The sequence below is a fragment of the Conger conger genome, chromosome 9, assembly GCF_963514075.1.
Source record: "Conger conger chromosome 9, fConCon1.1, whole genome shotgun sequence".
Classification (NCBI taxonomy): Eukaryota; Metazoa; Chordata; class Actinopteri; order Anguilliformes; family Congridae; genus Conger; species Conger conger.
The window spans coordinates 23,689,282-23,713,711 of record NC_083768.1 but is presented as its reverse complement, the minus strand read 5'-3'; the positions used below and the strand labels follow the sequence as shown (position 1 = coordinate 23,713,711).

Below are 24,430 nucleotides of genomic sequence, written 5' to 3'. Positions count from 1 at the left end.
CTCTCTGATTACTCCAAATTGTTTCTGAATCACAGAGGAGTGCACACATGCTGAACGCCAGTGAGGATCCACGCTAGCAGACGGAGTCTCCCCCGAATACACAACGAGTGGGTTCAAGAGGACAAAGGCAGGAGAAGAAGAAGTAAATCAAGGAGGCTTTTTTTCCAATTAGGTAGCGTTAAAGGGCATATTACAATACGAGAGGCTGATGAAAAAGTCAATAATGGCGAGGGACACCTCTGCTGACACTCAAACAGCGTTGTGCTCAGGCAGACCTGTCGGATGCAACGGGGGGAGGGGGGTCAGTGCCGGCAGCAGCGCAGGGCGGCGGAGGTTCTTCCCGCTGTTGCTCTCCCTCCCCCTCCTCGTGCTGCTCGGCCTGGGGGGTCTGGCAGAGGGAGGGCTGCACTCCAGCTTCCTGCAGCGCCGGCTGAGCGTGCGCGAGAGGAAGGAGATGCAGCGGGAGATCCTGTCCATCCTGGGGCTCCCCGGGCGGCCCCGTCCGCACCCCCCCCTGCGGCCCCCCTCCTCCGCCCCGCTCTTCATGCTGGACCTGTACCACGCCGTGTCGGGGGAGGGCGAGGAGGCCCCCGGCCTGGGCCTGAACCTGGACAAGCTGAGCCACGCCGCCCTGCCCACCCTGAGCACCCACACCCCTCCGCTCGGGACCGTGGTCAGCGAGGCCGACACCGTCATGAGCTTCGTTAATGTGGGTGAGTGACCGCCGCATCCGTGTGGAGGCCGCCGCAAATATTTTAGTTGTATAAGCTTATGCCAGCTGAAAATGAGTATCAAAAACAGCCAAAATTTATATTAATGAGATTGATGAAGATTGATGAGGGATCGTTTAAGATTCAAAATCTGTTTCATAAGGGTGCACAAAAAGATTCTCATTCTCAAAACGTAATAGTAAAATAGACTCACATACTCAATAGTCACGTACAACTAAAACAAATGAACAGTGATAATTTACAGTGAAATAATGAACATTGTCTTTCATCCTGTTTTTGTAATCTTATATACTAATTGTCTAATGGTCTAATTGACAATTTTGTTGTAACTCACGCAAGAAGAGGGTGCAAAGACTTTAAAAGCTTTTTCACCAAAAACTATGGGTTTGAGGAATGGAATATGTGACCTAAGGTTGAAACAATTGATAGATTGAGCAGCAGAAAGCATAAATAAGGAGAATGTTCTTGCATGATACCAGTGATGATGATGATGATGATATGCCCTGACTGAAGTTGTATTGACTTATCCAAATGAATGCTTCCACATTCCTGAATTGAGGCTAAGACAATGATCTTCATTCCTGGTCCTGGCAGGGTCAGCTGGTTTGTTTCCACCTTAATATCAGCAACCAATTCAGACCCAAGAAACCAGGTGCAGTGAGGAAATGGTGTAATCGACTGCTATGATTTATCAATTAAGTGCTGAGTAACACCAAAAAGTGGCAGACGCTGTGGCCTGCTAGGACCAGGAATGAGAATGGCCTGCATGATGCTGAACAGTGATGTCACTGGTGCATCTTCTGACAAGGACCTGACTGTCCTCCAGCCGTAAGTCTATCATAGAGAGCTCTGGAGCTGAGAGCCATTCAATGTTGTAGTGGGCGGGTATGGTAGTCTCACATTTTGTCTTCCTCCTGAAAGACACTTCCTGTTCCAACCCAGACAGACATGATACTTATCTGTCGTGGAATTTAAACATCTCCTCCTCAATCGCTTCCTTCCCCTGCTCCTCCTGGGACTGTGAAGGTCTGCAGTGTGGGAAACTGGACAGGGATCTGATGGTGGCAGCAGATGATACTTCTACTATTAGTAATGTAATGGATACCTCGTATCCATTACATTATACCAATATAATGACGGTTGTATGTTTGAACATCATGGGTCTGTGTGTGTGTGTTAGTAACACACACCGAAATCATACACCAATATACCGGGCTTAATTAGCTGTCTGAATGTAATTTTTATTATACATTGATTTTAGTGCAGGTAAGATACATTTTGATTTATTCTTGGCCTGGCAATAGTTTACAGCAGCTGAAGGCTATTTAATATGAAGATAAATAATTTGCAACAAAACAATGTTTAATATCTTTATCAAATTGCAAAAGCTTGAAGAAATGAATACCCCAGTTAATGCACGCTGCTGATTGCCTTGTTTTTGCCCTTTTCAGCAAATTTATTTACAAGGTTTATTTGGCTCTTTGGAACAAACAGCGCTAGGATGACATGAATCAGGTTTTGCACAAATTTGTGTAGCCCATACCAGATCGAGCCATTAAAGCCATTGCATTAAAGGGGGACATACCAAATACTAAGAACTTCTGAAATTCATGTACAGTTTTACTCAAACTGTTACGCTGATACTATAATTTGTATTGCAAAAGTTTTCACTAGTGGTCTCAGACATTTGGACCCCACTGTATGTGCATGCAGAAATACACAATATTCTGCTTCACACACACACCCATAATTGGGCAGCCATACAGAATTACTGGTCCCGTTGAAAAAGCCAAAAAAGACAAGAGGAGAGCGAAATGAAAATAATGCTTGCTACCTTTCTAAAAATACCCAGGGGCTGTAATTAGTGGTTCTCCGTTCAGCTGCTACTGCAGTCTTGGCCCCACAGGGCCTCTAATTACTCTGTAGGCTCGACTGTGGGTGTTACCCCGATTTGCTTGGCTCCACAAGGACACACTCCTACCCTCGGCGTGTCTGCAGAGTTATCCCCTCCTCAACCCCCCACCCACTCCTAACCCACCCACACACACAAACACACACACACTCCAATCAATTCCCTCAACCTCCTTCTGCTACCCTCAACTTTCTCTTTTAAATTACTGGTCACTCCAATGCAATCTTTCGCTTTGCCCCGTGGTGTTTTCCGTTGAACACCTTCCCCACTTTCTCTCTTCCCAACAGTGGAGCAGGAACGAGACCTCCTGCAGCAGCGGCCATACTGGAAGGAGTTCCGTTTCGACCTGACGCCCCTGCCCCAGGGTGAGGCGGTAACGGCTGCTGAGTTCAGGATCTACAAAACCCTGAGCATCGGGCAGCGAGCTAACCGCACCCTGCACATCTCCGTCTACGAGATCCTGAGAGAGAACCGGCACAGGTCAGGCCTGTCTTCATCTTCTCACACCCCTCTTTCAGCTTTTCACCCCAACCTCTCCTACTGTGGGGTGTTTTTTATGTTTATGTGTGTGGGTTGTGTTTCTATTGGGTATACAATAGAATTACGTCATTTGTAAGATGTAATCATTAATGCTGTGAAATGTTGAGTAATTAGAAATTGTCTGAATAAAGGGGAATCAAAGGTCTCTCCGGTTTGCTGATTCCCCAGGGAACCTGAACTGGTTCTGTTAGACATGCAGTCAGTGCCGGCAGGGCAGGAGGGCTGGCTGGCATTTGATGTGACCTCAGCCAGCAACCGCTGGCTACTGCATCCTCGCAGCAACCTGGGCATCAGGCTCTATGTGGAGACAGAAGAGGGTGAGCAGCACAGGGCACTGTGGGCACAGGTGTTTGGAGGTGGGGTGGTGGCATGTCTGGCCAATGAGCCAGAGAGGAAGGGACAGTTAAGGAATACAAGGAGAAAAGTGAATGGCCATGTATGGACGAATTGTACAGCTTACCTGAAGCATATAGCAGGGGATTGCTATAGATATATGCTAGGAGTGAGTAAGATGTAATGGTAAAATGCCTTTCTCTCCCTCAGACCGCTCGCTGTCGGCGGGCTGGGTGGGGCTGGTTGGTCGCCGAGGCCCTCGCTCCAAACAGCCTTTCATGGTGACGTTTTTCAGAGCTAGTCAGGGCCCCTGCAGGTCACCTCGCGCGCTCAGACACAACAACCAACGCAAGAAGAAGCCCAAGTACGACCTGCCCCACCCCAACAGGCTACCAGGGATATTCGGTATGGTTGAAGGGGGTGCGCGTGGGATGGAGCAGTTTGGGGATGAGGAGGCAATTTGGTGAAAGGGTTGGACAGAAGGACAGGAGGTAGATGAAATAGAGTAACGCAGGTAAAATGAATTTCCTCTTTCTCAGATAATAACCATGCCAACAGCGGGCGTCAGGCTTGTAAGAAGCACGAACTCTACGTCAGCTTTGGAGATCTGGGCTGGAAGGTGAGTTGCATGGTTAAAGGAATATGATGAAAGATTAGTGTGTGAGCCCTTGCCATGAACATAATATCCTGTAGCTGTATATCAATGCTATAAATAGACAGAAAACATTGCACTGGCTAAACAGTAGTTTACTGTTCCGACCGAATTGGTCTGAAAGGGTTATAGTATTAGACAATGTAAATTAGTTCACAAAAGAGTGGATGATGCACATTGGTGATGATTGTTCTAAATGGCCCTCCTATGTAAAGTGCTTTAAAATATTGAAATATCTTAAATAAAACATTTTTGTAATGTATTAACTTCACTACCGTACAGTAGTGTTTGAATCATTGCAATGGTTAATTACATTACATTACATTATTGGCATTTGGCAGACGCTGTTATCCAGAGCGACGTACAACAAAGTGCATACCCATAACCAGGGATAAGTTTGCTGAAAGACCCTAGAGGGAAGGTCCACATTAATAAATAACAACATACATGACCATGCTCTGAATTTAACTGAACTTACCAAACCAGGTTGACGAAATAGCTCCAAAATCAGCTGGAAAAAATGATTTGCTTCCAGATCTTCTGTAACGTACAGGTGGTAGTTTTGACAACACTGTGTTAAGTCAACAGATTTTTAAAATAACAATACATCTCTTCACCAGGACTGGGTTTTGGCACCGGAGGGCTACTCGGCTTTCTACTGCGATGGAGAATGTCTGTACCCCCTGGGATCCTGCATGAATGCTACCAACCACGCCATGATCCAGCTAGTGGTCAGTGCCCAGCACTTCAAATATTCACATTAGACTAGCTTTCAATAGAAAATAGAAAAGTGCTGTTGGCTGTTCTTGGGAATGACCACCCAATCATATTTCTAGCCCACATTGTTCAAAAGACACAGATGATCTCATTTTCCCTATGAGTGAGGGCCGCCATCTTGGATTCCATGGTTTAGATGGCATGAAATGCTCAACCAACCACACAATTGCATTTGCTGACCTAACATTAGCGGGAAAAGAGACCATATTCATCTCTTTAGCCCGTCTGGTTGAAACAGTACAGCACATCCAATTTACTAAATGCGCAACAACAGTGATCTTGGATTTTGTGCTCTAGTGGAGCTGAACATTTAACACAAATGCAGGCACTGAGTACAGATTTCACCTGGGTGTCTTCTGTTCACAATATTCTCAGGCTTTTTACCAAGATAGAGAAATCTGTTTCAGCTGTATAAGCTCATTCATAGTGTGAGAAAATGCAGAGGTACAAAGCTTTTGATTCAATAATCAGTATGAAGTCACAAAGTCAAGAGATACGCCAGGTTAGTGACCTGTATCAAATAAAATGGAAGCAGAGGGAGTAGGAGAAGCAGCTGTGAGATGTAGGAGCAGGGGTTTGCGAATGCAAGGTAGGAGAGCTGGACAAGGCCTTCAAAGAAGAACTAGATAATGTAATCAACTGTGGGCTGATGTTGAGAGAAGTAGGCATGAAGGTTCAACCAAATCTGAGCAGATCAACAGTTGCATCAAATACATGTCTTCAAGAGGGTGAGCCAGTAATTACTGTAACCACAGAGCAATGAACCAATTACAGTATACTGTACTACATACAACAACTGCGGTACATACAGCTTGCTTTCACATTGTGTGTTTACATTACATAGCACTACTATCATGGGAAATATTTTGTACTGTACAGGCTTACCCTGTGCCTGCAAGACATAGACAAAATCATTCAAGACTTCAGTTGTCTTTCAAAATATTACCCCTGTCAGATTGACCACTATTGACAGAATTGTTAATAGGAATGTGGTAATCATGAAGCAGTCTATAGGCTACCATTTGAACAGAACAGAGCCGGAGTGAAATAACTGCAGTGTCAATATGTTAAGTATTCAATATGTTGGTATTGGATCACACTGGACTGTGTGGATAAAAATATATGGGCCAATGCAAATTACAGGCAGGATATGGAATAGTAAACCTGATGGAAAGTGTGAACTGTAGACAGCCTTTTGTTAATTTATTTCTAAATGATTGCTGATGCAAGTTTATGATGGACTCTTTTGAAAAAGGGTTGTTTTTCTTTTTGCTGTCTTTAGTTTTGCTGTCTACAGTGCTAGTTATTTTCTTTTTAAAATACAGTATATTTTGGAGCGAGTTTAATTAACTTGAACGCTTGAGAATCATCGTATATGCTTTTAAAAGAGGAGCCGATTGGAAATGGGCTGAAAACGTGGACTTCACTTCCGATCAGCATCACTGTTCTATTCTCCCCCAGGTTCACTTGATGAAGCCAGATGAGGTTCCCAAGGCTTGCTGTGCCCCAACCAAGCTTAGCCCCATCTCTGTGCTCTTCTATGACGACAACAACAACGTCATCCTCAAGAGGCAGCGCAACATGGTGGTGAAAACCTGTGGCTGCCTGTAACACAGTAACCCAACATTCACAGAGCTCTGAGGCATTCTACAGCTTAGACCATGGGTTTCAGGGTCAAGGATAGCGACAACATATAGCATGATGGCTTCATTCAAGCCTTGCTATTCAGAAACTTTGTATGTACAGCAAAATGACTCAAGTGTGCTGGCATGTCAAAAAATCAATTGAAAAATCTATTAAATTGAAAACATACTTTAGCAAAAAATAGAGGCCCGTAAATGACGCTCATTTCATTATTTTATCTCCATTTCCTTCAATATGGCAACAGCAATAATTTGGTATGAGTTACTTTATCATCTTATTTCAAATCCTCTTGCTAAAATGCTTACCTGGGTAACTGGGATAATGTGGACCTGGAAAACATGCAGGTTAGCTCATGTACAGCACAAATGGCTTTAATGGTGTATTCAGGTGATTTCAATCACTTTTGCTTGCCTTTGGAGTCTGTTTTTGGCATTTGTCAACATGAGGACCAAAGTTGTGCCAATGACAGCCAAGGAAGCCATGAGAAATAAGGAAGAGAAATTGATACATAGGCCAAAAAAATAGGTCACCAAAATAAACTATTTGGAAGATCAGTAAGGCATACTATGCAGGATTTTCACCTTGATTTTATAAAACAAACATACTCAGTCATGATACTCTGCCATGGGTCTCTGTTCACTTCTGCCCAATAGCCTACCTTGCTTGTCTACTTATTCTGAAAACTTGTTGGGCCGCTTCGGGGTGTGGGCCTTAATTTTTGTGCTATATCTACATGTCCAAACAGTGATACAATACAGTGGTGAGCTGGGTTTGCAAGAGATTAGCCATAGTGGATAACCATTAATCAAATGGCTGGCTAGCTTTTGGTAACATCACAGTAGGTAGCTGCTGTTATTAGCTGACTAAATTCCGCTGGTGGGCCATGATACTTGGGTCCCCCTGCACAGTATTACTGCTTATTCTCGTGAGATTTCCTCTCCTGGTAGGGTTGCCACATTTGATTTGTGAAAAACCGGGACATTTGACACGTCATTATCCATTCACAAAGTGCTCTCCTTTTGCCCAGTCTGAGTTGTACGTTGTATATCTTTCTTCTTTTTTTTTGCTGCTGGTTGCTTGTCTGATTTTGTTCTCTCGTCCTCCTCGCCCGTCTCTCCCCCAATTTTATAAAACCGACAAAATAAATAAGTACAGTCTGAAGTATTAGGCGATTACCTCTAGTAGCTAGCTGAACTTTCCTACGGTAGGGTGGTTGAAGTGATTGCACGCGCCAGACTGACAGCCCGTGCAGCAGTTGCTAGGTGGTAAGGTAAACTTTCGTGTTTCTGTTACCAATTAAAAAGAAGTATAGGCATATGGCCAATCGTTGCTGTGTTTTACTCATTTTTCCAATCCACTCACGGGATTGGATGTCTAAAGGTAAAGAGGAAAAAGCAGAACAGCAGTAGAAGAATCCCGTTTTATTTGGAACATTTAGAAGTAGCCTACAAAAAAACGGGACAATTCGTGTCCCAGCAAAGAATAATCATTTTCCGCGCCAGTCGCTCAAAAAAGAGAACAATCCTGGGAAAACCAGAACGTGTGACAACCCTATCTCCTGGGTAGTGAGCTCATGCCTAGGTTCCAGGACTTTCAGAATACTTGAGATGGCTGATAGAAATGAAAGCGACAATTCATAGATGTGTTTGTCTGTATACAATGTTACAGAATTGTGCTTCCTTCCAGGGAGTGAGTGCCCGCAGTGGCTAGTATCACCACTAACAATGTTTAGCTTAATACAAACATGAGTAACGTCAGATAAAAAGCTAACTAGATGGCTTGTGTGAAAAGTCACTACTAAAACAGATGCTTTACGCAAGAATCTTAATGTACGTAAACAAAGGGCTGCATCAAGGCCTAAAATTGTGTATAGTATGCCTTTAAGAGAGAGAGATAGAGTGCACTGGTGAGCACAAAGGGACTGGTTGGTTAAGGAAGATCTCTACAGATGATGACTGAAGAATGCCTTCATTATGAAAACACCTGTCCAACAGAGCAGAAACACGCTTCAGGAGGCAGGTGAGGATGTCTGAAGTCTTCTGCAGACAGAAGTCACAGAACTACAGAGGTTCTATTGCAAGGTGCAAACCACTAATTAGCTGCAAATACAGGATGGTCAGGTTACAGTTTGCTAAGTATCTGAAAGATTCAAAGCACCCCCACATCATATGTGTTGTTTATTATATGCCTTTTTTCTTCATTTTTATTAAGGGTGCCAATAATTCTGGAGGCAATGAAGATTTTTGTATTTAGTAAACAACACAGATAATAATCTATCTCTTATATTCAAACATATAGGAACACTATATAGTTTTATTGCAATACATTTATTATCTTTCATTATTCTTCAATGCTTTTTATTGCTTTTTATTAAGTAATCTTTTTTTCAGAAAATGATTGGCACTCTTGGTTTAATAGTTTGTGCAAACACCCCTGACAAAGATGACAGTAATCAGTCATCATGCAGAGCGTTTCAGAATCATTGATATCCCTGGGTTTGCATGCGGTTATGGACCCCCTCTTCCATTCAGACCACAGGTTTTTGATGGGATTTAAGTCTGGAGAACACCATACCTGTGTGGATTTTTATGTATGTTTGAAGTCATTGTCCTGCTGGACAATAGGATTTACCTATGACCAGGTCTCAGCTTCCTAGCAGAGACAACCATATTTTCTGCCAAAATCTCCTGGTAGTTTGCTGAATTTATTGCACCATTGATTTGAAATAGTGCTCCTATACCACTGGCAGCAAAACAATTCCAAAATATCAATGAACCAACTCCATATTCGGCTGTAGGTATGAGGTGCTTCTCCTTGTATGAATACATTGTTTGCCACCAAACATGTTGATGGTGTGTATGGTGGGTACATTCAATTTTGGTCTCTTCTGACCACAGCACTCTCTTCCGGTCGTAATTCCAATGAGGTTTGGCAAACTCCAGATGATTGGTTTTGTTCACTGTGCTCAGTAAGGACTATCTTCATGCCAACCTTCCAAAGAGTTTGTTGGTATGGAGGTGCCATTTTATAGTTTTTTTTAGAATTGGTGATCCCAAGATGCAACCCATCTCTGCAATTCTTAAACTGTGGGTAATTTATGGCCTCCATTGCCATCTTCCTCACCGTCCGTGGGGACAACATACACTTATATCCTCTTCCTGGCAAGTTTGCAACCATTCCATGTTTTACACCTTTTTATTTTTGCCCTTACAGTGCTAAGTGCTATGTTTAACCGTTTGTCTTTTTCTGTACCCATTACCAGACTTGTAATGGTCAATTGGCATCAACTGCGCAGATTAATGACCATTAATTTTGCATGCTTTTTACCGCTTTTTTATACTCTGGAGAAACCAGAAATTATAGAATGAGACCATTTAGTTCCTTTAGACTGAGATTAACTCACTTAAAGGAATACACCAACATTTTGGGAAATATATACCTTTTTTCAACTTACCCAGACTTAGATGAGATGTTTGATTTCATTTTTGTGTATTCACTGCCTTGGTTTCCATTTGCAGAAGGTATTATGTGTATTTGAAATATACGTGCAGGAAAAACTTTTTTTTAAGTTTTAAAAGATATTTTCTGAGAAGTTATAACCACTGGACAATCATGTATCCATCTTTCTGATGGTTGTTTTGTTTACAACAGAGTAAGCGCACTTTTGTGCCTCATCTAGCCCTACCTTACACAATACTGTGTGTAAATAAGACAGCTTTGGCGTTGCTATACGGTGTATTTCTTCACTTTGAGGTAGGCCCCTGACTCCTATAAGCTTCAAGTATTTATGCTAAGCGAACATGTTATTCTACATTACATTACATTATTGGCATTTGGCAGACGCTCTTATCCAGAGCAACGTACAACAATGTGCATACCCATAACCAGGGATAAGTTTGCTGAAAGACCCTAGAGGGAAGTAAAATTTCAACTGCTACCTGTACAACAAAGATAAGGACAAGGGCCATTTTTTTTTTTTTTTTTTTTTTTTTGGAACAAACAAACAAACAGAGCAAAACTATCCAAACACTGCTTACCTAGCCAACTAAAAATACCGATACACAAAGCAAGTCACAGAGACAACAATTAAGGTTCACAGGGAGGTAGGGAGGGATGGGGAGAGGTGCTGCTTGAAGAGGTGTGTCTCTAACATGGAAACCGAGCCAGAGAATGCACAAAAATGAAAATTTCATCCAAGTCTCGGTAAGTCGGAAAAAAGGTATATTTCCCAAAAAGGGTATTTCTTTAAGATTATGTTCCACCGAAAACACATCTCTGGTCTACCATTTCAGAGGTACATACTTCAATTATCATGAGGTATGGACTTGAAAAGAGAAATTCCAAGAAAATATGTAAATTTTGCATACTTTATTCAAGAAATGACAAATTCCAACATTTGTGTAGCAGTCTATAATCTGAACCAAGTAAGATATTGTTTTAATTCTTTCAGATTCTAAATAAGACATGTTTGAAGATTGTTTTGAGCCATTTATTATCACCAGTACCCAACAATGAAATTTCAGGATCTAACAAAGATCTTTGCAAAATTGCAAAGTTGCATCCAACCCTAAAGCTATTGACAAGAATATAATTGGCTCCAAACACTCTCCTGGATATGGAGAAATGTTTTGCAAAGTTTTGCAACATTTCATGTTTCAGTTTTGCAAATTGACTCCTGACAGTAAATGTATTGAAACAAAACTATAGTTTTCCCATATGTTTGAACATAACATTATCTGTTTATTATATACAGCACCTTTTCTTGATTTCTTTTATCATATAGGGTGCCAGTAATTCTGGTGCCCACTGTATTTGTATAATTTTATGATGTATTGTAATTTTTTAAATAAATATCTGAAACAGGATTACCAATGCCCATATATGAACACTGTAAGAGGAAGCCTCACACATTCACAGTAACTGAACACAAGACCTGATTTATAGCAACTGAAATCAGCACACTGGAACTGCAAGCAACTTTGTACTCACTTTATTTTTCATTATCTAGTACAAGTTAGTAGCCATGAAAAATTTCAAGGATTTTTTTTTTTTTGCAGTAGATATGTACAGAAGGTCAATAATCACAGGATTGAATGTCCTTGCACTCCCCCCTCCCACCCCCCGCCCAGTTTTCTTTCAGTAGAAAATCAAAAACTTGTGGGCAGTTATAGAAGCCTAGAGGTTAGGGATGCATTTTCATGCTGCATTGACTTAAGAAAATAAATTGGAGAACCGTAACCATGTTCTGGTTATGTTTTTTTTTTTGCCCATGTTGCCGGATCTCATCAGGCCAAGCCCGCCGTGGTTCTTTTTGATGTACACGGAAACACAGTCCGGGTAATACAAAGGATTTCCAAGCTGTTTAGATCACCCTGACCTCAAAGGAGAGGATTATCAGCCACAGCTGTGGATAGGGATCCAGGCATCAGGCCACATAAGCAGAATCGGCATGTGTAAAAACAATGCTGCTAACAGTCTTTCAGTGCAGGAAAACAATGGAAGCCACTGCGAGGAGAAAAGCGACCGTAGGAATTTCAAACATTTCTTGCGAGAATTGCAGTTCACAGGGACCCTCATGTCCCTATACAGAGGGGTTTGTGGCATGTCAGCTGCCTTGGACACCAAAGCTTCTGCCTGCTCTACCCCAATGCATCGGCAAATGGAACCGGAGAATATGGACACACATTTGATTCACCTTTTATGTGGGGAAATTAAGGGCTAGGTCTATTTATATTAACACATTTACTGATATGGGAGGGGGGACAAAACACCTAAAACAGGCAGACTGACTGAAGGAGGAATTATAACCGAGATGACATTAATCTAGTGTTTTTCTTGATTGACACCTTTACAGCAGTCTTCTTTGGGCAGTGAGGAGCAAACACAATTTCAGAATTAATACATTTGGACAAATGGACAGGTAGATTACTGACACAGATGGAAATGCTGGCTTTGCAGATAGGGAGGGGGAAAATGAATACTGGCTCCATGTCTTCATTACATTACAAAGGGTCTTTTCAGTGATGCCATTGGCTCAATCACTTCAGGTACTCCGCCTTCAAAAGGAGGCTAGCAGCAGCCTGGACTTCCAGGTGACCCGAGTCACATTTCTATCCTGCCTGAAAGGTGTAACAATAAACCCACCCCCTCTCTTTTACACAAACACACACATATACATTAATGCCAACATTGTGCCAGGTCCATCTGTAATCATGTGGAACATGTTGCTTATGGAGCAGGGTAAACGCACAGAGGGTGTTGGGGTGTACGTGGAATCAAAGTGCAGCACCACTGGGGAATGATGCAAAAACAAACAGAAATCAAACAAAATGTTAAGAATGCTGCTGCGGCCGTCCACCCCGTCCTCCACCCTCAGCCCTACCCACGCTGCTTTTACGCTGCTTTTGCATTAAAATACTGCAGGCTGCCAGGCCCATTCTTCGGTCCATGTTTTCATATCACGTGTCCAACAACCCCAGTCTGTGAACCACAACATTTATGCAGGGTATAGTGAAATAGAAAATGAACATTGAGAGAATAGCTACAATGCACAAAGCCGAGTAAGGGCAACAAGATCTAACGCATGCGATAACATGGACCATAACTTGAAATGGTGTACAGCGAGGTCTGTAAGTATTTGGACAGTGGTACAATTTCTGTACTTTTGGCTCTGTGCTCCAGCACATTGTACTTGAAATGAAACTAGGTTAAAATACAGACTGACGTCTTTATTTCGAGGGTATTGTTTGGCCTATATGTCACTGAATGGTTTTGTCTTCTTTCTCAGTCTCATAACGGCTTTCTTGACTGTTATTGACACAATTTTGGACCTCATGTTGACAAACGCTAAGAACAGACTCCAATGGCAATTAAAAGTCTAGAATCAGGACGAGATACTGAAATCTTATACCGGCACCAAAGAAGGCAGAAGAAATCAGAAACAGCTGAGAAGCCAACTGTCCAATTACTTTTGGTCCTCTAAAATGATAGGCATATGTATAAGAAGGGATGTAATTCCACGGATCAATTGATATGCCTGTAAATACGCTCAAATAAAGGCAACAGTCTGCATTATAAATACATATTCATGCTTTCATTTCAAACCTAATGTACTGGACTACAGAGCCAAAAGAACAGAAATTGAGCCACTGTCCAGTGTATGTTCTTATTTATATTAACCTTTTATTGTGTAAGATCACAAATATGTGATTAGAATGTTCTTAGAGTAACTGCACCCACTATTTCAGCCCGGCACTGCCTATTACGCAATTTTGAGAAATGCTTCCCGGGGTGGGTGAAATAAGCATGTCCAATCAGTCTACTCAGTTCCATGTGGTACTGATCCGTAACAACTGTCAAATCTGACTAGTGCAAGTTTGAAAATGAGCAGTTAAAAGTAAACTGAAGAATAAGTGGGAGACAACAATTGTCCCGTTCAATATCTTGATTTATATTTACATGACGTAGAGGTACCTCCGAAGAGCTACTCTGACGTCATGATTGGGGCAGGGCCAGAATGAAACGCAGAAGGAATTTCAAGCGTTAGTGGGCAGCACCAAGACACTTATCTTTACATTTGTTTCTGTGAAATGATATTCTTTCAAAAATGTTGAAGTAACAGCATGGATTAAAACATTTAATGATAAAGTAGGCATACAAACATGTTTAGAGCGAAACAAAAGTGATCTCCAACAATGTCTATGGGTAATTGTAAGCAATGGAGTTCTATAGATGAAATCAGCATGACGTCACAACAGCAAAGAATTTACTTCCGGGTAGATAAGGATGAAGAATGTGAATAGCAGGCAGGGTTTGCTCTGTCATTTAACCAAGGTCTGAACAAGTCAATGTTGGGATATAAAATAATTTATGAAAACTGATTTCATCTAGAACACTGACTTAGAATTTTGAATAAACACCACTCAGGCAGTGTTTCACAGGACCTGCTGCACGACAGTGATCAGAACCGGGTCTTACCCCAGATGTCGTCAGTCCATCGCTGAGCTTCCTCAGGCTTGCACATCAGCCAGCTCGGGGGGCATGGGGGATTTGGGGTGCTTACTCTCAAAGTGCTGCTTGAACGTCTTGGGGTCTGGCATCTGGGTCTAAAGACAACAAGAGTCAGTACAGAGAACACAGATATAGCATGCACATATGGGTCGTAAACGAATATACGGTACAAGCAATATGTACACGGGATGTACACGTGGCAAGAGCGTGAGGGAAACGGGTACAGGAAACATGCTAATGGTTGGTAAGGGGGAAACACTGACATAGTGGTGAGTATATACAAGGAGTCAACACAGAAAACCCAGAAAGATAGTGTCAGGTGATTAAAACAAAAATCTGCAAATGTAATGGCAGTAGTAGTAGAGCGAAACCATGACACAGTGGATAAATGCACCCTTTGGCATGTATAGAACCATCTCAGATTGGGTGCCCAAAATGTCCGACCCATGAAAGGCTTTGGTGGAGTGAAATTTCAAAATGCTCACCCAAAAAGGTATTTTGACTGGTACTGTATATAAACACTTGGAGCCATGTGGACTATCTGCAGGTTTTTTTTTTAATTTTTTTTTTTATAAAGATATTTAAGGCCTTTTTCAGCTTTATTGGACAGTATATAGAGACAGGAAGAATGGGGGCGAGAGAGAGGGAAAGACATGCGACAAATTGTCAGACGGTCGGATTCGAACCGTTGACATCGCGGCTCACATTCAGCATGCGGTCAGTGCTCTGCAGGCTGTGCCACCGAGACACCCCAACTATCGGCAGGTTTAATACCTCAACTGCTATAGGCCAGCGGAGGATGGGTATCCCCTCTATAACCTGGCTCCTCCTGAGATTTCTTCCCATCGAGGAGTTCTCATTGTTTGTGGGTTTTTCTCCCCACTAGGGAGTTTATTTTACCTTGTGTGCTATCTTGGGGATTTGGGCTGGCATTTCCCCCTTTTATTCCTTCCCTACTCTGCAAAGCATCTGTCTGACAGTGTCCTGTGAAAAGCGCTATGCAAATAAAATTAAAGAAAACAATAAGTTGGCACAGGCAGATAAAACACAATTTTACCTGGCTACAAGCATACTAATAAATGTAGCATTTTTCTTTGACTGAATTCACTGTTGAACATCAGCCATCAGCCATGTCTTTAATGGATAGCTATTGTCCCCCAACAGCCACCCCACCTGATTTGGCCAATATAAAGAAGTCAGAGTTTCACTGACATTGGCTCAGGCAGTAAAGGCAGTTGTCTGGCAGTCGAAGGGTTGCCGGTTCGATCCCACCCTGGGTGTGTCAAAGTGTCCCAGAGCAAGACACCTAACCCCCATGGTTGGGGCCTTGCATGGCAGCCAATCACCGTTGGTGTGTGAGTGTGTATGAATGGGTGAATGAGAAGCATCAGTTGTACAGCACTTTGGATAAAGGTGCGATATAAATGGCAACCATTAACCATTTCATCCAGAAAAATTTGTGAATTCATATCTATCGCTCGGAAATCATCTGGAGTTGGCTCCCTTACGATTCAAAGGCATTCTCTACTGAGACGCGCAGTAACACGTGACATGAAGTCACCAAATCAAGTTCACCAAGTTCTCCTGTTTTACCTGTTCTTAGCTGGCAGGTGTTCTGAGACATTCAATGAATTAATTAATTATATACTGTGAGATATGGACCGTCTTTTACAATTGGTACGACACACTGCGATGTAGCCCAGACAATATCCCATCTTTCATTGCCGTGCCATAAGATCCAAGCATTCTATAAGAGCAGAGATTCCATCCTACGTTTACAGTGGCTACGTCATCTGACATCCATGTGCACAATTTGAGGATGGTGGAGCAAAAAGCTGGAGACTAATTGTGGAGTTTTTTCTTTCTTGCACGGAAAAAGTCATTCTAAACTCTTTCCTCACCTTCCTTTTGGATATTAGCCCCATTGTTACTGATGGGTGTCTGAACTTTGGCAAATTTTCCTGTGAGAAACGGTTTGAGGGCCATAGCGAAAGCACTTAATTAGCCTCCTTTACCCACACGCAAGTAATATTTTAGTATTGAAGGTGACACCTGAAATTACTGAATTAATAAAACAATGCCTTTATTGTGGTTACAGTGCTACTTGTATTGCTTAAAGTATTACGTACTGTACTGCTATACTCCTAATGGTTGTTCATTAATCTATTGTCTGTGGTCGTTGTTGCAATAACGTTGTAAAATGCCAATACAGAATCGAACCTCCTCATCCACGTCACAAAATGACGTAGGTCATCATTACTAATATTGCTGAAAATGGGAGGCAGGGTGAAGACTAGGCGATCTTTTAGAGCTTATATCAATAAAACTATATTGTGAATTATAAAATCGGACAACTTCTTCCATTGGTCTGGTATATTTGATTTTTTTAAATATCTGGTACATATCCTTTAAGATATTGGGCACCCCTTCTAGAATGGCTTGGGATCACCCAAGGGACATTTTCATGCTTTCATCCATCGCGTAACATTCTTTCACATAGTCAATTCCCCTAACATGAGAATAAATACTGCCAACAACCACGTGCACACACATACCCGGCAAACAGGACAGGTGAAGACCAATGCAGCTTTGGCCGCAGTTTTCTGGTCTGCTCCCTGTTGTTTCTTCTTCTCCGCCGCTTTCTTTGCGTTTTTCTGTTGGGACTGAATCTTCTGTTGCCCGCGAGCCATGGCCTCCTGTAGTCAAAAAGATACAGGAGGTTTTCACCAACACAGAACCCACAACAATAACGTTAGGAACTTCAGTTCTGCAAACGGCAAGTTGCCTTTGTAACGTTAGCTCTAGCTAACCTACCCAAATATTTAACGTTAACAAACAGATCAGCAACGCCGAGGTAGACAGTTTGCTCCATTTACCGTTTGCCAAATACAAGATCAAAACGAATCGCAGTTCCATGCTGTAGACAGCTATCCAGATAGTATAATGGCATGGTATAAACTGGTTACGGCGAACAAGCTTAGTTTAATTGATAATTAGAAACGACCGCCTTGATCGGCTAACGTTAGCCAGTTCGTATCAAGGCGGCTAGTAACCGCACATTCGCATAATAAATAAAACCATTCCCACCCGCTATTAGAGATATGGTATTAGGGAACAGTAACTAAGGTTTCCCAGTTTGAAAAAACAAGGGTTTGCTTGGCTTAGTTCGCTAGTTAACACGGAGTGATACGAGTGGAGGCCTAGCGGAAACAACGTTGCGAACACTTGACAATATGGCCGGCTTTATCCCACCTCGCACCGGCGTTAGCCTGCTTGCTAGATATCTATCTGCCCACAACCTACAATCTAGGCTTAACTTACGTAAACTAATTAGGTAGGTACATCTACACACATAACACTAACCAACTTTCGCACAACACCGAAGTCGTTTAAAGAGTACCAAAATGTCGAATACACTTTCGGTAAGTTATATTATTTGTTACCTCTGAGTTGCTCTTTCCACCGCTCGAATGTGACGCTAGCCACAGTGATTCACAAAAAGGAACACTGCTTCCGGTTTCAACATAGAAGGAAACCGAATCAAAATAAAATAAGGTATTTAGTCCCCGTATTTAAAATTATTTTATAAACTAAGGCCCTGATATATTCAGACTGATGTTTAGCAATAACTAGCCTTATAACTTATGTCAAACCGACACGACATCTTGTATGACATCCTACAAATTTATTCAAGGATCAAACCGACTGGGGTCAATATTAGTTTCCTTTGGGTACCAGCTCATGTTAGGTTGGAATCATTGAACTGTGGTATAACAGTTCAGTTGTTGGAATAAAAGGAAACGAGGACGCTGATAGCGTGGCCAAACAAGGTATGATTTACGTTCATAATGATGGGACGCAACAAACTGCATTACTGATTTAACTCCTCAAGACATGGAGCAAGCACCATTTATAGCGCCCTTCCCCAGGCGCCAAAATGATCATGTTTGATAAAACAAAAAAAAAGCAATATGATGTCATGATGTCATTCTCCTTGATCTAAAAGCGAGTTCTGTCGCAGATCACAACTCATGTTCTTATACCTTATTTCAAAGTAATACGTCTCGATATTTCAGGGTGAAGAAGCTAAGCAAGTGGTATAAATGACAGAGCTACGAAATTATTTACTTATCTATGTCTGCATCGCTAATTTCCTGGAAACTGGAATGCAACCAAGACTGGGTTAAAGATCAATATTTACAATGGAAATGAATTTAATATAAAATGCAGTTACAGTAGTTGAATACTGTGATGGTGTTCAGGGACCTCTAGTGGTTAGAGGGAATCATTACCAATGATTTCGACTGAAGCTGTGACAATGAGACGGACACAAGTTAACTCGGCTTCTTTTCTCTCAGAACTGCCCGTCTGTAAGTCTGTATTCAAATAAATCTACATTTTCTGTTTCCTTTCTCTTCATATTTCAAAAATAATCTTAAAAAAATAAATTTGCCAAATTCCATACATCTCATGCATTCTCTTTCTACAGATTAATTCCACTAAAATACTTCCCCCGATTTTCTAGTCAGGCTGTTTGCCTTTAGGCTAGTCTTCTTTTTACATTGTACAAAGGCGTTGACTATTCAAATCTGGATATTTGCTTAACTGGGCTACATTGCAATCGAATTGTCTTAGATGCACCTAGTGCTTAGCATAATGCTAACAACAGTGTTATATTTAGAAAAGATAACGTTACTTTAGTTAACGAGAATTAAAAAATACATTTTGATACATTTACATTTGGGGTATTGTGTATCAAAATAAATTACAAAATACTGCATTATCATTTAATTTAAAATAAATACAATAAAATACATTTCCTGGGAAGAATGTGATCAAATGGTTCACAAACCACCACTCCATATACACTCACCGAGCACTTTATTAGGTATTTATTAGACTTCAACTGCTGTTGCCTATCCACCTAGAGGATAGGCTAGGCTACCGCAGTAGTGTTGTGTGTTCAGAGATGCTCTTCTGCATACCACTGCTGATATGTACTGTGTGGTTATTTGCGTTACTGTCACCTTCCTGTCAGCTTTGACCAGTCTGGCCATTCTCCTCTGACATCTCTCATTAATACGTTTTGTATCTTTCCGCAGTGAAAGTGTCACTTTCAGCTGTGCAAAAGTAAGTTAACAGATCACTGAGATGTGTTACTGTAACTGTTTCTCATGTGTTTCCTGTTGCATGGATTGTTCACAAATAAAAGGACAGTGAGTGTCTTGTCTTGGATTTAACCTTTGTTTTAATGTATGGAGACTGCATTTGGATTCAGAAGGCATGCCCCATCATGAACACAAGAAACTATGGCTGAGCTGAGAGGACAGAAGAATTCCTTAAGCATAGCACAGAAACTTGTTATATCAAGTACAGCCAAAGAAAGAAACCACCATGGGGTGCCCCAGGGTTTGATTCTCGGCCCTATCCTGTTTACTATTTATGTAAATGAACTGGGTAAAAAAGTGACAAATACCCATCTTCCTTTTTATACAGATGACACAGTATTGTATACTATTGCGGCTTCTGTTGATGAGGCCTTGGAAGTCCTTCAAACTGCTTTTAATAGCATTCAGGATGACTTTGAAACTGGTTTTGAATGCAGATAAGACTAAGACTAAATTATCTTTTCTAAAACCAGGACTCAGGCTTTAAAGCAACACATTGTAACCCAACAAAATAAATTAATCATTAATTAGTCAACTTTCTTTCACACGTAATGTAGAAAAACTCAAACAGGAACTGAAATTCAAATTGGGTTTCTTTTATAGAAACAAAGCATGTTTTTCATTTCAGGCTGGAAAACAACTTGTAATGGCAATGTTCTTGTCAGTGACGGATTATGGAGATGTTGTTTACATGCGTGCAAGTAAATCCTGTTTGAGCTTATTGGACAGTGTCTGTCATGCAAGGTTCATGACTGACTCCACTTATTGCAGACATCACTATACCCTGTATCTGAAAGCTGGTCTGCCCTCACCCTCAGCACATAGGCAATACCATTGGTTAATAATACCATTGATTTATGAAGCTGTCCTTGGTCAGCTCCCACTGTATTTAAGTTCTGGGCTAGAGTGGACAAATACAAATCCATATGCTTTGAGATCACATGATGTCGTTTTGTTTAATGTTCCAAAAGTACGTACTGTTTTTGGTGAAAAAGCTTTCAGTAATGCTTCTCCTTCAGCATGGAAGAAGCTACAAGAGAAAATCAAGCTTAGTACACTTAGTACACCTTTAGAAAATTGTAAACTGCTTATCGGCGATGCAATGGACACTGTATGCGCTTGTTTTACCTAAATGTTTTTACTTGTTTTAGCCTAAATTATTTGTATAGCGTCTATGTTCTTCTGTGTCTTGCTGTGTAATGCAACATCTGTATTATTTGTTATATTTTAAGTCATTTTGGCCAGGACTCCCTTGTAAAAGAGATATAAATCTCAATGGGACTATTTCCTGGTAAAATAAAAAAAATAAACCAGTGGACATTAAACTAAACTATACAGGTCAGCCAAAGTCGACTGCAATTTATGACGGATGAATCCTAATAAGTAGAATCAGTGGCGCATGGTGGCCATTTACCTTTACACACAAATGCACGCGTGCACACAGTGCAGTGAAAAACAATGGCAATATTAAAAACAGGTATTTTAACAATCTTAACTTTGGAAGCTTAGTAAACCCTATAAGGGTTAATAAATTCATTAAAAACTAATTGTCTGGGAAATAATGTGATTACTTGCTTTAAAAAATGAGTAATTTTCTTTTTTTTCTCTATTTTTTTGTATAGGTTTTCTTGTAATGAATGGTAATCTGTTATTTCCTGCAGTATTTGAAGGTTTAATTAAGTATGTATACAATACATAATGCAGCAATCATGCATTTACCTACTGCTTTAAGTTATCGCCAGAAGAGGGAAGCAATGGAGCAGACATGGCATTAATCTTGTTGGATCCCACAGACCGCTGCAGAGGAAAAGGAAACTGTATGGGACTGTTGACTTTAAAGGAGATCCGGGGCTTTTAGAAAGTCTTGGGGAGGCAGCTCAAAATGGTACAATTTTATTCTCATTGGCAAAAACCTTACTTCTGATAGCAAGGCAGACTTTAGTGCCATACGATGGTGGATACATTCAGTAAGGTTTGTTTGGGTTCAGTCGAAGTGCAAGTGCCCTTGAGCTGTCTGAGTGCATTTTAATTGAGTCCCCCTGATTGTGCACATTTTGTTGCATGTAATAATGCACTTCTGTCAGCAGGTGCTGCTCTCTCACTTGCCTGCTGTAAGGAGACTAGGCCCCAAACCAAGGTATGTGACCGCACTGCATATTCTCTCTATCAATTAATTTGTTGAGTGTGTTTGTGTAAGTGTCTCTCTTTGTTTTTGTGATGTGTGTGTGTCTCTGTGTTAGTTATGATGCACTTCTCTCTTTTTTTTCTGTCTCTATTCATTGTGTGTGATGGGCAGGCTCTTTCTCTCTATTCTTTGTGTGCGCATTTCCGTGTGCATGATAGAAAGTGTCTCCTGAGGGCTGCACCTGTGCTGTATTCATGCTGTCTGTGGTCTGGTGTGGGCAGTGAGTGAATGCCATACTAATGAAGAGCTCTGCTGGAACAATTAGACCCTCGCTGTCCTTATCAGATGCTTGCAGTGGGGCAGAGGGACAGCACTGACGTAGAAACTGAAGGACTGTGTACCCAAAGGGCAGGTCTGCCCCAACTACTAATGATTTTTATTCACAGAGTGATGTCATTGAGGCAGGTTATACAGACTGACAGGATTTGCACTTAACCCCTATAAATGTATTTCATGTAGAATATATATGGTTTATTTGTGAAAACACAGATTTTCTTTACAGTGTAGGAACTACCTTAGGCTTGTCCACATGTTGCACAATGTTACTTAGAACATTTGTTGCAAACATGGAACATATTTTCAACATTTGAAATAAGTTAATTTCCCCTTGGTGGCAACTATTCAAATATCACGTCTAAAGGCAATAGAATTCAGAAAGACATAAAAAAAAACCGCCTAAACTGTTGTCAAATCACAATAGATTCAAAGCTCTATATAATATGTGCAAAGCAAGCTTGTGCATCTGGCTAAATATTACTTTGAAGCAGTATTATAGCAGAGAGCTCCAAGTCTTGGGACAAAGACATTTTTTCTTGATGTCTCTGCACTCCATAATATTAGATTTGTATTTAAAAAATCGCATGTGATTTTTAGCTTTTATTATTATTCTGAAGTGTTTCTGATTATTCAAGTGTGTTCAGTTGCTTGCTTAGAGCAGGTATAAGAGAGCTTTCATTATCTAACCTTGATTCTAAGCTTTTGATTGCCATTGGAGTTGGTATTGGCAGTTGTCAACACGAAGAGCAGAGTTGTGCAAATTAAAGTCAAAGGAACTACTATGGGGCTGAGAAATAAGAAAAAGAAAACAGCCAGAGACATACGTAGACGAAACAGTAGGCTTACCTAAATGACCTGTTTGGAACATCATTAAGAAGAAAGAGAGCACTGCTGTGTGTTTGGGTGTACTGTCTTGCTGTGGGATGAATTACAGTCCAATGAGGAGGCACTTGGTTGAAGTTGAGGAGATACAATGCTCCCATATACTTCGGAATGAATTCTGCTGCTATAGTTAAATTTGGTGATATATTTATGCACAATTCGTTTTTGAAATTACAAATTGAAAATTACATAGAATAATGTATTAATTGGAAATTACATTACATTACATTATTGGCATTTGGCAGAGTGACGTACAACAAAGTGCATACCCATAACCAGGGGTAAGTGCACTGAAAGACCCTAGAGGGAAGTACAATTTCAATTGCTACCCGTACAACAAAGATAAGGACCAGGGCCTATTTAAAAAAAAAATTTTAATCAACAAATAAACAAACAACAAAGCAAAAGTGACCAAACTTAACTATCCAAATACTGCTTACCTAGCCAACTAAAAATACCGAAACACTACTTAAATCACAAAGGCAACAATTAAGGTTCACAGGGAGGTAGGGAGGGATGGGGAGAGGTGCTGCTTGAAGAGGTGCGTCTTCAGTTTGCGCTTGAAGGTGGGGAGAGATTCTACAGTTCTGACCTCAACAGGGAGTCCATTCCACCACCGTAGAGCCAGAACAGACAGTAGTCGTGAGCATGAGGTGGAGGTTCGGAGAGGGGGAGGTGCCAAGCAGCCTGTGGAGGCTGAATGAAGAGGTCTGGCAGGGGTGTAGGGTCTGATGATTTTTGTAGGTAAGCTGGGGAAGACCCCTTAACTGCTTGGAAAGCTAGCACCAATGTTTTGAATTTGATGCGAGCCATGACAGGCAGCCAGTGGAGGGAAGTAAGCAGGTGACGGGTGAGTATTTGGGAAGGTTGAAGACCAGACAAGCTGCTGCATTCTGGATAAGTTGGAGGGGTCTGATGGCGGACTCTGGGAGGCCAGCCCAGAGGGAATTGCAGTAGTCCAAGCGGGACAGAACCATCGCTTGGACCAGGAGCTGGGTCGAGTAGGGGGTGAGAAAGGGGTGGGTTCTCCGTATGTTGTATATGAAGAACCTGCATGACCGGGTCACCGCCGCAATGTTCTCGGAAAGGGACAGTCTGTTGTCCATCACCACGCCGATGAGACGGGTGCGTGGGGGTTGGACCCAAAATGCACGACTCAGAAACAATAGTTAGATAAAGTCCCGTCAGGGCTTTATTCGGGACGAATCCCAGGAGCGTAGTCAAAACAAGCAAAGTCCATACACGTAGATCCAGCCAAACAAACAATAAACAAACAAAAAGCACGGTGCCGATGGAAGAGGCAAACTCGTAGTCGGTAGA

General features: G+C 41.5%; 2 protein-coding genes across 3 annotated transcripts; one reads left to right on the top strand and one right to left on the bottom strand.

Annotated features, from left to right (window-relative positions):
- The first annotated feature begins 223 nt into the window (after positions 1-223).
- bmp8a (bone morphogenetic protein 8a) lies at positions 224-11,817 on the top strand. Its single transcript, XM_061255942.1, has 7 exons — positions 224-713; positions 2,931-3,123; positions 3,352-3,500; positions 3,727-3,921; positions 4,056-4,135; positions 4,789-4,899; positions 6,407-11,817. The coding sequence occupies exons 1-7, from the start codon at positions 224-226 to the stop codon at positions 6,554-6,556; spliced, it is 1,368 nt and encodes a 455-aa protein (XP_061111926.1). The 3' UTR covers positions 6,557-11,817.
- On the bottom strand, positions 11,565-18,194 carry zgc:91910 (Zinc finger protein 706-like). 2 transcript variants are annotated; one of them, XM_061254120.1, is made up of 4 exons: positions 18,043-18,194; positions 17,155-17,295; positions 14,567-14,694; positions 11,565-13,069 (listed from the first exon to the last, which is right to left on the bottom strand). In XM_061254120.1, exons 2-3 carry the CDS (start codon positions 17,287-17,289, stop codon positions 14,599-14,601), a joined length of 231 nt encoding a protein of 76 aa, XP_061110104.1. In that variant the 5' UTR covers positions 17,290-17,295; positions 18,043-18,194; the 3' UTR covers positions 11,565-13,069; positions 14,567-14,598. The 2 variants fall into 2 exon arrangements, with proteins under 2 accessions (XP_061110104.1, XP_061110105.1); XM_061254121.1 differs by lacking the exon at positions 18,043-18,194 and adding an exon at positions 17,476-17,810.
- Between the last annotated feature and the right edge of the window lie 6,236 nt (positions 18,195-24,430).

Bases quoted from the DNA above. Each gene is read 5' to 3' on its own strand.
- bmp8a (XM_061255942.1), top strand. From the start codon at position 224: ATGGCGAGGGACACCTCTGCTGACACTCAAACAGCGTTGTGCTCAGGC. The intron at 3,922-4,055 runs GTATGGTTGAAG...CCTCTTTCTCAG, and splicing joins CAGGCTACCAGGGATATTCG to ATAATAACCATGCCAACAGC. The intron at 4,136-4,788 runs GTGAGTTGCATG...TCTCTTCACCAG, and splicing joins TTGGAGATCTGGGCTGGAAG to GACTGGGTTTTGGCACCGGA.
- zgc:91910 (XM_061254120.1), bottom strand. From the start codon at position 17,289: ATGGCTCGCGGGCAACAGAAGATTCAGTCCCAACAGAAAAACGCAAAG. The intron at 14,695-17,154 runs GTATGTGTGTGC...TGTTGTCTTTAG, and splicing joins TCACCTGTCCTGTTTGCCGG to ACCCAGATGCCAGACCCCAA.